The sequence below is a fragment of the Littorina saxatilis genome, linkage group LG13, assembly GCF_037325665.1.
Source record: "Littorina saxatilis isolate snail1 linkage group LG13, US_GU_Lsax_2.0, whole genome shotgun sequence".
NCBI classification, from domain to species: Eukaryota; Metazoa; Mollusca; class Gastropoda; order Littorinimorpha; family Littorinidae; genus Littorina; species Littorina saxatilis.
The window spans coordinates 26,547,808-26,564,661 of record NC_090257.1 but is presented as its reverse complement, the minus strand read 5'-3'; the positions used below and the strand labels follow the sequence as shown (position 1 = coordinate 26,564,661).

General features: G+C 38.5%; 1 protein-coding gene across 1 annotated transcript; it reads right to left on the bottom strand.

Annotated features, from left to right (window-relative positions):
* Positions 1–2,490: 2,490 nt before the first annotated feature.
* Positions 2,491–11,886, bottom strand: LOC138945397 (scavenger receptor cysteine-rich domain superfamily protein-like). The gene is made up of 8 exons (XM_070316833.1): positions 11,735–11,886; positions 11,035–11,077; positions 5,894–6,038; positions 5,180–5,352; positions 4,529–4,685; positions 3,755–3,925; positions 3,372–3,516; positions 2,491–2,798 (listed from the first exon to the last, which is right to left on the bottom strand). Exons 1-6 carry the CDS (start codon positions 11,837–11,839, stop codon positions 3,865–3,867), a joined length of 684 nt encoding a protein of 227 aa, XP_070172934.1. The 5' UTR covers positions 11,840–11,886; the 3' UTR covers positions 2,491–2,798; positions 3,372–3,516; positions 3,755–3,864.
* Between the last annotated feature and the right edge of the window lie 4,968 nt (positions 11,887–16,854).

Here is a 16,854-nt window from a genome sequence, read left to right as displayed (position 1 = left end):
CACTTATTTCATCCTACAAGCAAACCTGGCTTGAAAATGTACAAGGAAGTGAACGTTTCTCTCTGTACAGAACCTTCAAATCAACCCTAAGATTATCCAACTATTTAAGTGATTTGAAACATATTAAAGCTAGAAATCTTCTGATTAGACTTAGATTGGGAGTATCTCCTCTGAAAGTGCATCGATTTCGCTTTAATTTAAATGCAACCTCCGCTGATTTATCTTGTCCATTTTGTTGTAGCAGTGTTGAAGATGAAGTCCACTTTGTTTTAGTATGCCCTAAATATGCTGAGTTAAGAGAATATTATATTCCACGAAAATACACTAGAATCCCATCATTGTTTAAATTAACCATGCTGTTTTCAAACACTAGTAAGCCGCTATTGCTACGTTTTTCTACATTTGTCATGAAGGCGCTTTCCATTCGTAATCCATAATCCGTAAACGAAACAGGGCGATACAAGTAGGATGTTCTTGTTTTTGTTCAATATGTGCATTTGTATGCTGGTGCTTGAGATGTGCTCATCTCCATGAAAAGGGCCCAAGGCCTACTCATTAAAATATTCAGACTTCTCTCTCTCTCTCTCTCTCTCTCCCTCAAGGACAGATTGTAAGAAAAGGCCAAGCCTTAAATCTTTATCCTTGTAAAATAAAGTTCTCAGTCTCTCTTCCCCCTTTCTTTCGCGTTAGTTCCTGGAAAGGCCAAGAAATGCATGCTCCTAATTCATCCTCAGCTTGAGGTTTTCTTCTTTCCATTTCAATTGAAAACACTAACAACAAACATGGCAAAAATATAAACACGAGGGAAGGGTGGGACCAAGCTTTCGGTCCATCTAAGTGAATGTGTTTACGTGCAAGAATGTATAACAATTGACAAAATGCAACAACAGGCAAAATCGTCTGAGCTCACAAATGCAAACACTAATCTATAGGCAACGAATTAAAAAACAATGCTTTTCCTACTATACATTGCAGTAGATCTCAATTTTCAGACCTCAGCGGATCAGAAACAAACATAACCAGTATTGATTTTGCACAAATGTGTTCACCTCACCTTGACTCTAGTTTTGGCGATCTTTCTGCCTACTGCTGTGGGAAGCTATAGTGACTGCTTTCCACATTTTTAAGTGCCTAACCTATGGCTCTAGGCCCTTTACAAAAGAACATATACAAAATAGAACAATTAAATGTACAACCTACATAAAACAATTAACCATACGGACAAAAATCACCACATGTAGTTAGGACGTCAGCCGACATTTGTTTATCACACAACTCCATACTGACTGTCCCCCTTCTAGAGGTACTAGTACCGAGTACTGCTGATCGAACTTCTGATCTGTATTCCACTAATAAAACATAATTCCTGACGAAAAATAGTAGCTTCATCTTGCAAAGTCGTTTCGCCGAAATAAACTAAGTGCGTTTTCAAATGAACCAAATTCGTGTGTAAAATCTGTGGCGTGTTATCACGAATTTGCGTCACGTGCAAGAAACTGAGACGCTTTTCTCCCTTTTGTTAAGTGTGCTTCGTGTATTTGGTAGGTAAGAACTCAGTCTGGAGCTTACCCTGATGTCCTACCAATAGCCGTACAACTTTTTTCACTCAAAACTGCCAAAACAAATGGAATACCCTTTACAAGGACCTATGACGTCATACCCAAATATTGCTCAAATCCAACAAACATTTTTGGGCAGAAGAAAGGCAGATTATAGTTCCTGACCAAAACATACTTGTTCAACATCTGGGCTTTACCACTTAAAAAAATATCCTGAATTTTCTGTGCTCAGTGCAAACAAAAGAATATACAAAAAGAAAAAAGAAAATGTCACAAGATGTAACGGGCCGAAGTGAGGATCAGAACCATTTGCCAAAAGCACACAACGAAAAGTATGGACATAAGTACCTTAGGCAAAAACAAAAGCAGATAGACAAACAAAACAAAACAAAACAAAACAAAACAAGGTATAGCAATTGAACTCATTTCTTGAAAACAGAACAACAGCAGTTACAAACACAACTTAGTTCGTGTCATTTCACTTAATTTTATTGACCCTCAAATTGAACTTGTTTATTGAAAACTGAACAACAGCAGTTGCAAATACAATAACTTCGTATCATTTCAATTATTTTATTGACCCTTAAATAAAACTGATTAATTGAACACTGAACAACAGCAGTTACAAACACCCCTTTTAAACTGATATGGTTTTTATCTTTACAAGGCGACGATGTGAATTTGTGATGTAGATATGTGGCTGGTTATGTGTGAGTATGTAAATAAGTGTGTGTGTGTGTGTGTGTGTGTGTGTGTTGTGTCTGTGTGTGCATGACAGTGTAATGTACGTATGTATGCATACATGGTGATGTGTGTCTGCATATGTGTCTGGTTGGTTTTTATTTTATTTTTACCGTGCCGTGCCAAGATGAAATCCTTTTGCAAAATTGGTGAATAATTATCTTGTATCTTGTATCTTGTAACAACTTAGTTCGTGTCATTTCACTTCATTTTATTGACCCTCAAATTGAACTTGTTTATTGAAAACTGAACAACAGCAGTTGCAAAGACAACAACGTCATGTCATTTCAATTTCGTATTGGCCCTGGTAATTCATTCTTTTTAGTTTAACCATCAGTTGAACAGTCAACGCCAACGACTTGGTCATTGGAGCAGTCATCCTTTGTGTAGGAGCAGTCAGCCAAGTGGGTTTCTGTTCCATCGCAGGCAACGTTGTTTAACAGAATTTCGCCCGTCCCGCTCCCGTAGTACGAGCTGCCTTTGACAGTAGCTCCGTCCCTGCGGGTAAGGTAAGGTAAAGTAATGTGAGGTGAGGTGAGGTAAGGTAAAGTAAGGTAAGGGGCAGGGTAAGGTAGGGTAGGGTAGGGTATGGTAGGGTGGGGTAAAGTAGGTAATGTGAGGTAGGGTATGGTAGGGTCGGGTAAGGTAAGGTATGTTAGGTTACAGAGAATCAGAGAGACAGAGATAGAGATCGAAAAAGAGAAAAAGAGAGAGACCAAGACCGAGACAGAGAGAGACAGCGAGGACAGACAGACAGACATACAGACAGACAAACAGACAGACGGACAGACAGAGATAGAAAAAGAGACAGACAGAGATAGAAAAAGAGACAGACAAACAACCTGTAGTAAAAGAGACAGAGACAGAGAGAGAGAGGAGGACAGAGAAAAGACGGTACTTGCGTGTGTGTGTGTGAGCGTGTGCGTTTTATACTGACATTCGCAGAAAAAGTATGCACAAAATCGAACATTTTACGCAAAACAACCGTTTCACTCCTTACATATTGCTTAAAGTATTCAGCATAGTTAGTTACAGAGCAGTGTAATTTCCTGCGTCAATCAGCTTGGTCACCCGGAATATCCGAGCATTCGACAGATGACTCCGGCATCAGCGCTGGTGAAGTCTTCATCACACACCGGGCCCCATTTTAAGTTCATCCACACTTCCAGTCGCCCTTGGGACGGAATCGAGCCGTTCACCAGTCGTACGCCAGCCACTGTATACAATCATTGAGATAGGTTTAATGTATGGAGAGATACAATGTGTGTGTGTGTGTGTGTGTGTGTGTGTGCGTGCGTGCGTGCGTATGTGTGTGTGTGTGTGTTTGTGTGTGCGTGCTTGCGTGCGTTTTCGTGCGTGTGTATGCGCACGTGAGTAAATGCGTGAGTGCATGCGTGTGTGTAAAACAAAAAACAAACAAACAAACAAACAAACAACATTGATAATTCGCTGACCATCAGGCCGACAATGTACACCAACGTCCTTCTCATGTCCACAGTTGGTGCCAGCAGATCCAAAGAAGGAGCAGAAACCCAGGTTGACCTCTTCTCCATGGCATTTCAGGTCATCCATCAATGCCGTTGCCACGACCGTAATAAGCACCTGTCTTCACATTGGGTTGGATACTGGAAGAAAAACGAAAGATAAAAGTATTTCTGCTATTAAAAAATAAACACTGACAGTAGAATATCCTTCCTTATCCTACATGAGTTGCAAACAAAAGAAATCATTATAAAAAAAATACGGCATTATGGTAATGGGATATAAAGTTCCATAGGTGCACAACTAAATTTCAGCTGGTGAAAAAATAGAACAGTGAAATCAAGAAAATAACCACAGCACATAATTCAAAACAACCAGCCCAAAAATGACAACATTGTTTCGTAGGGAGGCAAAATCAATCGGCAGAAAGTCAAGATCACTTCACATTCTGTTGTCACCCTTTCAAAGATTTAATTCTTTGTGATGTTGTAAGTACGTATGTGATACATATTTTGAGCCTCAAATCCCTTGTCTCGACAGTGTATAAGAATACAAATGACTTCAATGGGAAAAGCATCGGGTAACAATGTAGGAATATAATGCATTGGAGGAATTTATATTTGACGCCCTCACGGCAAAGCCAGTAGGGTCATGTGAGACAGGAAAACTCGGCTTTGTATATAGAAAAAGAAGATAAAAAATAAATAATAATTTAATAAAAATGATATCATGCATGCAAGCCTTACGTGTATCTAAGCTCCCCGAGCATTCGACAAACGACCCTGGCATCCTTGATGTCAAAGCCATTGTCGCACACCGTCCCCCATTCATCTATCCCCGGGAGCCGCACCTCCACGCGTCCTTCGAACACTGTGCTTCCTCCTGCTAGTCGGATTTTGGCCACTGGTAGAAAATGTTCATGTTAAAAATCTGTCAGCTTTTGTGGGTGTTTTTGTGTGTGTTGGTGTTTTTTTGTTTTTTGTTTTGTGTTTGTTTGTTTGTTTGTTTGTTTAAAAATCCAAGAATAGTAGGTTATTGGAACGCTTAATTTACGAAAACAACACACCACTTAATTGCCTCGCCAGCATCTTGCAAGCGAGTTTTATTGACAATTGTGAGATAAGTTCATCATCTGTATCATCAGTGTTTGTCTGTGTCTCTGTAGACCACTGGGTCGACGCATTGTAAAATGTAACGTTTTGTTTTATCTTGTCATAACTAAAAGAATCCAATAACCTACCATTCTTGTTTATGATTCTGAATTTTGGAACGTTAGCAGACTGTCTTTTGTTTGATGTATATGTGTTTTGTTTTGTTTGTTTGTGTGTTTGTTTGTTTGTTTGCTTGCTTGTTTATTTGTTTGTTTGAAACAGACAATACAAAGCCCGAGTAAGTACCTGGCGGGCTGCACTGGATTCCAACGTCCTGGCTGTGGGAACAGCTGTGCTGAGAACGGTACTGGCACTGAGACAGGCTGGTTTCGTTGCCCACACAGGACACCTGCAGGTCCATCGCAATGCTACCAGAGCCCTCGCTGTACGACGGAGAAGTCTTCACTTTTGGTGGGTAACTGAAGGATAATGGGAAAGCACACGATTGCTCACAACTTGCAGAGGTGTTTTTTTTTTGCGAATTGCCAGTCTTCACTTATGGCGTGTAACTGAAGGATACACAAACACATGATTGCTTTCAACTTGTAGTTTTTTGCATTGTATTGTATTGTATTGTATTGTATTGTATTGTATCGTATCGTATTTGTATTGTATTGTATTGTATTGTATTGTATTGTATTGCATCGTATCGTATCGTATCGTATCGTATCGTATTTGTATTGTATTGTATTGTATCGTATCGTATTTGTATTGTATTGTATTGTATTGTATTGTATTGCATTTCGTTGTGTTTTGTTGCGTTGTGCTGATCTGTGCTGTGCTGTGCTGCGCTGCGCTGCACTGACTGCACAGCACTGCCCTGCACTGCACGGCACGGCCCTGCACTGCACTGCAATGTACCGCACTGCATTGTATTGCATATCATTGGATTGAATTGGATTGCATTGCATTGCATGCCCTTGTGCAAGCAAACCTTCTCACATGGCTGAGTCAACTCACCCAGGGTAGCCCAGCATTGTACATGCGACTTTTGCTTCCGCGACACCGAAGTCTTCATCACAGACCGTGCCCCACCCTCCGTCTATCAGCACCTCCAGACGTCCTTCCGACGGTTGATTGCCGTCTGCCAGGCGTACTCCGGACACTTGAAATTAACAGAGTGAAGTCGAAATGATTAGTCGATGTTCGGAAATAACTCTGTCAGGACTGACTTTCTAGCGTTATGGAAGAGCTGTGTCCCGCATTACGGGGACACACTGCAAACACGTGGTCGACCAGTCAAAACCACTATCACAGCGAATAACTAACTCCGATGTGTATGTAATGCAGTGTTCGCTTGATATGATGCCTTTTTCTTTTGAAAATCGGCACATCGGAACTACGATTCACTGAAAATACTACCATCTGAGTTATTTCCGGAAAATGTATTATTGTACAGTGAACTGTAATGTATGTTTAGTTCACTGGCAACATTGTTGTAACATATTGTCAATGTTAATATGATGCACTGACAAAACCAATAGAGTATACAGTCAACATTATTATAGTGGGGCTCGTATGTTGCAGACGCACTCATAAATCATTCACATCTTGCAACAAACATCATACTTTGTGGTATTGTTCCTTATAATTATTTAAGGGATTTCAGATACAGAGCCACTTCAGAAATCGTTTTTTTTGTCTTTGATAGGGAATAAAAGGCTGCATTTACAGCAGACGAAATTCGTACCAAAAGCGCTCAGCAGTAAATATTCCCAACTCAGCAAATGTAAAATTCAATGGTTTACCATGCACCAGAAGTTGTCTGCTGATAACACATGCATGACATAAATACTCTTATGGGTATTTTTGTGTTCTGGTATTTAATTTTATCGTTTTTAAAATTTTATATATCCGCAGCATGAAAATTCAAGATGGCGGCCTCCGCAACATTGCGTGTTTTGATTTGAGCGAAAACAACGTTTCTGAAGGTAAGTTTTCAAGAATACGCATCCATTCACCAATGTCACATCATTTTACTGTTTAATTCTCCCCTGGGGTCTGTTATTCATCGGGTGAAGCGCTGAAATGCAGAGTAATCTTGCAATAGCTCATCAAGCTGGATTGTGATGCTGATAGATCTAGATCTATCTGTTGATTACAAGTAAGGAAATCATGATCGCCACGCTGGTGATTTTAAACAGATTAAACGAACTTTGAATAAAAGGCGAGGAGAAAGAGATTGTTCATGGTATGATAAATGATTAGTCCTGCCTACGTTAAGGACTTCCATAAGGTGGGGAGGGGTAGAGTCAAAAACTGAGTGAGGGTAGGCCAGATAGTAGGATGACCAGCTGGAGATAAAAACACTCCACCCCCCATGTCTTTACAGTGTTGTGATCAAACTTTCAAAGACGGTAGGTAACAGACAAAAGCATACAGTGTATGCTAATCAAATGAGATAAGTGGTTTTGAAAAATGAAGAGGTACCGCTCTTTGAGTTTTACAATTTTGGTTTGTTGCTTGTTTCTCATCCTTTTGCTTATTTTAAGTTGACCGTGCATTGGTGTGAATTTTATTTTTACAGGATATATACAAGAGTTACACCACATGCCGGTTCCTGGGAACAAGCGTTCTGCATTTATTCCGGTGCCACAGAAGGGAGCCGATTTCACTAGTACTACTGTATCAAGGTTTGTTACCTAATACATCTTGACAGTAAGATTTTTTTATTTGTATTAATTGGAACACATCATTTGTAAGCGACCTCTGTGAATTTGATGGGTTTAACGTACGAACCCTCACTATGGTCAACATTCTGTTAGCGACTGTTTGAAGCGAATAAATGTAGCGGTCAGAAAGATTCCAGAATCAGTTGGGTCACTGGAAACTGTGTTTGTTTGTTTTTTTAACCTGAAACAGTAAGAATTATACGAATTCATGAAATACAATTTTCTTTCATTTTGGTCTGTTGTGTGAAGACTTGCTAACCCGGCTTTGACCGACTCTCTGAGATAGTAAACATTATTCAAATACATTCCAATAAAAATGTCACTTTTCATCTTTTGTGTGAAGGGTACCACAGGCTGATTTCCTGCACCATGGATGTAGAGGAGGCCAGACAGTCGGCTTCTCATTCCAGCTGTGTTGCGTTTTTTTCTGCTCGTGAAGTGTATCGCCACATTGCCAAAGCCATTGGCCAAGAGAAGTCACCCTGTCTGCCCATTTTGCATAGCCTTACAGGCTGTGACACTATGTCGTTCTTCAATGGTATTGGGGAATCAGAAGGCTTGGGAAGTATGGCAAGCATTTGAAGACGTCACTCAAACTTTCTTCAGGTTGTCTGCTCCTCTTTGTAAGCTGAGTACCACTGACAGGGCAGCACAAGAGCTTTTTGGTGTACATTTGTAGGACAAAACCAGCAACGTACTGGGTGTAAACAGTGCTAGACGGTACCTCTTCAGTAAAAAGAGCTGCCAAATTGACCATAATCCCCTTACAAGTGAGGTGCTGCTGCAGGACATGAGATTGAGAAGAGCCATCTACCTATTAGACTTCCAAACTCTGTGGGCTGGCAGTTCAAGGCTGGAAAGTGGGAGTCATTCTGGACGAGCTTTCAAGAGGTATCCAGCGTGTGCCGAGAACTCATGAGGTGTGCCTGCAAGAAGAGCTGTACAACAAAACGCTGCAAATGCTGCTAAGAAGGACTGCAGAGCACAGCTCTCTGCAAATGTGCTTGCATGCCTGTGAAAACTGTCAGCATCTAAACTGTGCAAAAATATTCTTGCACCCATTTTCATACCCCAAACTTTTATTCCTGTGTCATTTTATTCAAACTGTCTATGCCATTAAAGGCTCGCATCTTCGCTATCTGGCACATTTTTTTTAACATCATCATTTACGCCGTCAAAATAAGGATACCCTTGACGTGACAAAGAGATGTGACAAAAACTTCGGGTACCTTTTAAAAAGCCGACGACAATTCCTGAGGCACAACTGGGTCACTGTTGTATACGAAGAGAAAGTCAACTTGATTATCCATCCAGAACAGGTTGTTTTATTTCGCCATCTTGCATATTTCTAGTGTTGTGCCATTGTACCTACTGATGTATGTGTCGATCTCACGGATGAGATGTTTATGTGTCAAATTTGAGGGATACCCAAGTCAACTAAAATCCATGTATTTTAGCAATGACCAAGTGGATTGCGTTGAAACTTTCAGGAATGTGTGTCTACGCACGAGGCGTAGTTCAACCGTTTGAGTACACTTTCAAATCTTCACGAAATAATATTTTAAAAACTGCCACAGGTTTGTTGACTTACATCCCACATATTTTTGACTTCGCATGTATATATGACAGATGGTTGTTTCAAGTACTGCCAAAGTTTCTTTTGAGTATAGACACTTGCCGGAATGTGCTAGTTGTGTAAACACATGAGAACAAACAACGTTTTCGAAATACAGCGATTATGAATTTTAGTCGACTTTTGAGTTGATACATTACATTTTTATCAGTTTTATTTTGGGGGTACCCTTATTTGGGCGGCGGTCAAATAACCCATGTAAAGGCCACCTTTTATCTTAAAAGTGTTCCAGTTAGCCAAGTTGAGTGCCCTCAATAGCATACATTGAATATAACAGCACAGGAATGAATGTTTTCGTTTTGGTATGAAAATTGGTGCAATATATTTATTTTTGCACAGTTTAGGTAATCCACAAATTCTTCAACCCTGCCACCCACACCGTCCAATCATTCTCTGCACCAACAATACATGTATTGTTTTGTTTAAAAATGTGTTTGTGTTAGTTTCTATTGCAAGAGAATGTCTTGTAGCATCAAAAATGCCTAAATACCCTTTTATTGGCGGCCATTTTGAAAATTGTAAAAAAACTACTGATTTCTTAATTTTTTCACGGTGGCTCTGTATCAGGTTTTGTTAAGCAAAAGCAAATGTCCATTTACGCCAAATTTGCTGTTAATCACATGAAGTGAAATATGCCTAACATACCCAACCGTTTACACTGGCGGCCATTTTGAAAAATTGTTTAAAAACTACCCATTTTTTATTTTTCGCGATGGCTCTGTATCAGGTTTTGTTAAGCACATAAAACTCTTCATATTTGCTTAATTTGGTGTTTGTTGCATGATTTGAATGATTTTGCAACATAGGAGCCCCACTATTATGTGTTTACTGCCGAATGTGTTACAGTTAACAGGCTGTGAAATGTAGTCTATTTATTGTCGAAAAGGAATCAGTATAGTCTACTGTTAAAAAAATGATGCAAGGCACAACAACAATGTGCCGCCGAGATTACAAGCGAGAAAAAAGTAAGAAATTAAAATAAAATCATTGAAGGGAAAAGCGTCCTGAAAGGTAAAACAGAAGGGAAGAAAGAGAGAGAGAGAGAGAGAGAGAGAGAGAGAGAGAGAGAGAGAGAGAGAGAGAGAGAGATAGAGAGAGAGAGAGAGAGAGTTAGAGACAGACAGACAGACAGACAGACCGGGACAGAGTGAAAGAGACAAAGACTGAGAGACAGAGAGAAACAGAGAAACAGAGAGAGAGAGAGAGAGAGAGAGAGAGAGAGAGAGAGAGAGAGAGAGAGAGAGTTACAGACAGACAGACAGACAGACAGACCGGGACAGAGTGAAAGAGACAAAGACTGAGAGACAGAGAGAAACAGAGAAAGAGAGAGAGAGAGAGAGAGAGAGAGAGAGAGAGAGAGACGTAAGACGTAAGACATTTTATTGATTAAACACACAAGGTTCATTTCAACGGGGTGTGGGGAGGGGGGGTCAGTAATACATGCCGTGTGTTTGTATTTATGGACAATCAACCGGTTTTTATCTCTTTCTCTCTAACATATACTCACACGAACGCGGAGATTACAAGCGAGAAAAAAGTAAGAAATTAAAATAAAATCATTGAAGTGAAAAGAAAGAGAGAGAGAGAGAGAGAGAGAGAGAGAGAGAGAGAGAGAGAGAGAGAGAGAGAGGGAGGGTGCGAGAGAGAGAGAGAGAGAGAGAGAGAGAGAGAGAGAGAGAGGGTGCCAGAGTGAGAGACAGACAGATAGACGGACAGATAGACAGACAGACAAATCAAGACGTTGGAGGTCTACATCTTCACACAACAAAGACAGTCCAGAACGTTCTCCGTCTTACCTTGCCTCGACGGTCCTGTTGTCGCAGAAGAGCCTGGGCGGGACTGAGAAGAATTTAAAATTATACATTTTATGTATTTTATTTATCTATTATTTCTTTATTCTGTGAAGGTTTTGCGACTGCATAATTTTGCAAGAAATGAGAAGAGAAACAAACATCATGTTTGTATGTATTTCAAAACAGGGCAAGTGTTAACCAAATTTACATTTAGGAATCAGCAGCAAGGTAAATGTTTATGAGTATAGTCGTGTTTCCTAAATTAATGCATGTCCACCTGTCTGTAGATCAATCTCTCTCTCTCTCTCTCTCATTCCCTCTCTCTCTCTCTCTCTCTCTCTCTCTCTCTCTCTCTCTCTCTCTCTCTCCATGTACAACTCTTTTTGCGGCGAGACTGATTCAAGTTATTCTTAAATGTAAATTTCAAGATTCCCCCCCCCCCCCAACAACAACAAAAACAAACAAGAAGATTTAAAATCATTAGAAGTTAAAAGAAAAAAATAATACTGTGCATAGGAGGCAGTCGGGATGTTTATGTTGTCAGTATACATGTGCCGAAGGAAAACACGTACTTAAAATGAGAAAAACAGGTGTGTACAACATGCTTTTTTTTCTACTTCTTCAAAACCATAGCAAGTACGTTTTTGACCGTAAAGTTCTTTTACAAAATGTTCACAAACATACACACACACAATTAAATTACCTGGGATGTCACCGGAGTGGTTGCTGCATGAGCGGGCGTGCTTGGGAGAAGGCTGCAGGGAAGCAGAAGCTGACAGCACAGCAGAAGAATCTGTCCAAGAATCATGGTGATAGGCAGATCGGGATCTTCCCTGCTGTCATTGGCAAACACTACAATATTTATAGCTATAGTCTCTGAGCCACAGGGGCTTGTAATAGGGTTTTGAACGGGCCCGGTCGATAAAAGTATCGCATCCTTTTACCTTCTGCGCCGTAAACTGAAGTTTGTTTGAAACACTTTTTTTTTTTGTAACCAGTTCCAAACTCAGTGGGACAAACTATATCTTTCTACTGGAAAAAGTAGAACACATGACTAAACATGATTAAGCGTTTAACATGTGTGTAACGTTTGCCAGTAGAATCATATTTATTTCTCAAGGTGTTCACAACTGGTTACAAAACGAGTGTTCAAAAGTGGAACACTTCAGTTTACAATGTACTGTAGTAGTACCGTAGAAACCAGTTTGAAGTATCGTAGCAGGCGTGGCATTCTTCTGTACTGCATGTAGTAACAAAATTACAGTTAACATATATTGGGTACGATACTTCGATCATCTGGATCCTGCCAGACACGTTGATACAAGCCCCTGTGCTTTAGGGAGTCTGCGATCGTGCAACTGAATGATGAAAGTGATCCTGCCGGATGTTGACACCTGTTCTCGCAACAGTTTTCAAAAACATATTTACATACTGATCGTTATAAAGTACTCGTCGTCCATAAACAATGGTTTTGCACACACACACACACACACACACACACACACACACACACACACACACTCACACACACACACACATGCACGTACGCACGCTAGCACACATACACATACACACACATACACACACACACACACGAACGCATGTATGCACGCACACACACACACACACACACACACACACACACATACGCACACACACTAAACACACTGGTACACACACACTGGTACACACACACACACACTGGTACACACACACACACACACACGCACACACACACAAGAAAGGTAAAGTATGCGGAACAGATGGGATAATGGCTGCAATGATTCATTTGTGTGGTGATATTTCAGTGCAGTTTATGACAAGGTTGTTTAATATTCTTATCAATGAAGGAACGTATGAAGGAACGTATCCTGCCGATTGGTGTAAAGCAATAATCGTACCAGTGTTTAAAAAAGGCGATAAAGATAAAGTAGAAAATTATAGAGGCATTTCACTGTTGAGTCTTTTTTTAGTAAATGTCACCTCTGGCTCTCTGTTTCTGCCTGCCTGCCTGCCTGCCTGCCAGCCTCTGTCTGTCTGTCTGTCGGTTTGACTTTTTATTTGCGTACTAAGTCCTGTTCAATATTTTTGATAAATGATTGAACAGAATATGATAATACAAACAAAACTGTTAGAAAAAAAAAGAGAACAAAAACCAGTAAAACGAGACAAACGCGTTTAACCTAGTAATTCAAACGGGTGTGAAGTAATAACTTTTTATCTGTTCGCACATCACGTACATCCGTTGTGACAGTCATCAATATTGCATACAGTCCAAATATTGCGCGTATAACACCTTTCGCGCTGGCAATCGTGTGTAATCTGAGACTGCCCTTTCTTACAGTCCGTCACAAATTGCGTTTCTGAAAAAAAATGTATAAACGTTTTGTAAACATATGATGGTGTTTGTGCATCGGTTATGTTGCATCATAAAGTGGATAACATCTTAACGCCCCGAGTGGTTTTGCTTATTTGTGGTGGAAAATCCGGGATGCGTTTGTGGCGGGCAGTATTGTTTAACGTTGAAACGAACACATTCAGAGATTAGCGGGAGTAGTGAACTGTAAAATCACTGTTAAACCATATATGCAAACATCGGAGAGAGTTCCCTGGCACACACTGTCCATGTGCGAGAACTGTGAAGCGCCTCGTGGATAAATTCAGGAACAGTAGTCTCGCAGTGGTGGCTGGATGTGTTCATGGGGCTGATTAGGTGCCCAAAATATCATGTTTTGTTTGTTGACATGTCCACTCAAATGAAAATGGGCTTCATCGCTGAAGAAAATGAGGTCGAGAACTCCTGGGTTGTTTTCAATTCTTTCAAAAATGCGTTGACTGAATTCTAACCTTTCTCTTTTGTTTGCATCAGTTTGTTGTTGGAGAATTTGTATCTTGTACAGAAACAATCCTAAGTCTTTGTGTATGATCCTTCGTACAGATGTCCTCGAGATACCGACTTCCTGTGACAGCCGCCTTGTTGATTTTTGTGGGGATTCCTGCAAACGGTCCCTTACTGCTTCAATGTCAGCTGGACTTCTAGCAGAAAATGGTCGACCACTATGTCCTTTATTGTTATCTGCGAGACTACCAGTGTTCCTGAATTTATCCACGAGGCGCTTCACAGTTCTCGCACATGGACAGTGTGTGCCAGGGAACTCTCTCCGAAAAGCGCGCTGGGCGAGAACCACAGAATTGGTAGCAAAGTAAAGTTCAACGATTTTGGTCCTTTCCTGTACTGGAATGCGATCCATTCAGGCTTTAAAAGAATTCTAAGATGCTTGTCTCAAATTCTATCTGAAACAGAAAAGAAAATTTCACTTTACAGGAAAAATATTAACAAATTAAATGTGGACACTTTTTATGGCCCACCCTGTATACTCTTTTTCTTTGTGTTGGTTTGTATATTAATATATACTCTTTTTCTTTGTGTTGGTTTGTATATACTTTTTCTTTGTGTTGGTTTGTATAATATATACTCTTTTTCTTTGTGTTGGTTTGTATAATATATACTTTTTCTTTGTGTTGGTTTGTATAATATATACTCTTTTTCTTTGTGTTGGTTTGTATATACTTTTTCTTTGTGTTGGTTTGTATATACTTTTTCTTTGTGTTGGTTTGTATAATATATACTCTTTTTCTTTGTGTTGGTTTGTATAATATATACTCTTTTTCTTTGTGTTGGTTTGTATATACTTTTTCTTTGTGTTGGTTTGTATAATATATACTCTTTTTCTTTGTGTTGGTTTGTATATACTTTTTCTTTGTGTTGGTTTGTATATACTTTTTCTTTGTGTTGGTTTGTATTATATATACTCTTTTTCTTTGTGTTGGTTTGTATAATATATACTCTTTTTCTTTGTGTTGGTTTGTATATACTTTTTCTTTGTGTTGGTTTGTATATACTTTTTCTTTGTGTTGGTTTGTATAATATATTCTCTTTTTCTTTGTGTTGGTTTGTATAATATATACTCTTTTTCTTTGTGTTGGTTTGTATAATATATACTCTTTTTCTTTGTGTTGGTTTGTATAATATATACTCTTTTTCTTTGTGTTGGTTTGTATATACTTTTTCTTTGTGTTGGTTTGTATAATATATACTCTTTTTCTTTGTGTTAGTTTGTATATATACTCTTTTTCTTTGTGTTGGTTTGTATAATATATACTCTTTTTCTTTGTGTTGGTTTGTATAACATATACTCTTTTTCTTTGTGTTGGTTTGTATATACGCTTTTTCTTTGTGTTGGTTTGTATATACGCTTTTTCTTTGTGTTGGTTTGTATAGACTCTTTTTCTTTGTGTTGGTTTGTATATACTCTTTTTCTTTGTGTTGGTTTGTATATACTCTTTTTCTTTGTGTTGGTTTGTATAGACTCTTTTTCTTTGTGTTGGTTTGTATATACTTTTTCTTTGTGTTGGTTTGTATAATATATACTCTTTTTCTTTGTGTTGGTTTGTATAATATATACTCTTTTTCTTTGTGTTGGTTTGTATAATATATACTCTTTTTCTTTGTGTTGGTTTGTATAATATATACTCTTTTTCTTTGTGTTGGTTTGAATATACTTTTTCTTTGTGTTGGTTTGTATATACTTTTTCTTTGAGTTGGTTTGTATAATATATACTCTTTTTCTTTGTGTTGGTTTGTATATACTCTTTTTCTTTGTGTTGGTTTGTATAATATATACTCTTTTTCTTTGTGTTGGTTTGTATAACATATACTCTTTTTCTTTGTGTTGGTTTGTAGATACTTTTTCTTTGTGTTGGTTTGTATATACTTTTTCTTTGTGTTGGTTTGTATATACTTTTTCTTTGTGTTGGTTTGTATAATATATACTCTTTTTCTTTGTGTTGGTTTGTATAATATATACTCTTTTTCTTTGTGTTGGTTTGTATAATATATACTCTTTTTCTTTGTGTTGGTTTGTATATACTTTTTCTTTGTGTTGGTTTGTATATACTTTTTCTTTGTGTTGGTTTGTATAATATATACTCTTTTTCTTTGTGTTGGTTTGTATATACTCTTTTTCTTTGTGTTGGTTTGTATTATATACTCTTTTTCTTTGTGTTGGTTTGTATTATATACTCTTTTTCTTTGTGTTGGTTTGTATATACTCTTTTTCTTTGTGTTGGTTTGTATAATATATACTCTTTTTCTTTGTGTTGGTTTGTATATACTTTTTCTTTGTGTTGGTTTGTATATACTTTTTCTTTGTGTTGGTTTGTATATATTTTTTTGTTGTGTTGGTTTGTATACTCTTTTTCTTTGTGTTGGTTTGTATATACTCATTGGTCTAAGGCAGATGAAACCCTCTGTGTTCAGGAATTCAAATTTGTAATCTACAGTTCCTGAAATTGTTTTTTTTACTGCTGTCGGGAACAAAAAGAAGTAGGAAGGAGCTTCAGAAAGCTTCTGTGGAGCAATTGTACTGAATTCAAGACAGGTCTGCTTTCATATAAGTCAGTCCATCCAGAGTTGTGGGTGCATGCATATTGGTCTTGTTAGATGTTATTACTGACTATTGTATGCATGGTTCTTGGAATAGAATATGTCATCACCAGCAAAATAGGAACATCAGGCCAAACAAAAAAAATAGTCTGTTTACGGTAACATAGGGGAAAAAATAGGGTCGGTAGGTCGGGATTTTTTTTTTTTATGTACTTTTTTTTTTTTAAACTGTTGAGAATAATAATTATTTTTTTTAAAAAGGTTACAAATAAAGATGAAATACAAGCAAATTGGAGTATGTTGAGAGATAAAAAGGGACGGTACGCAGATAGGGGACTGGAATAAGAAAAGGGGAGGGGGGGAGCTACGGCTGAAAT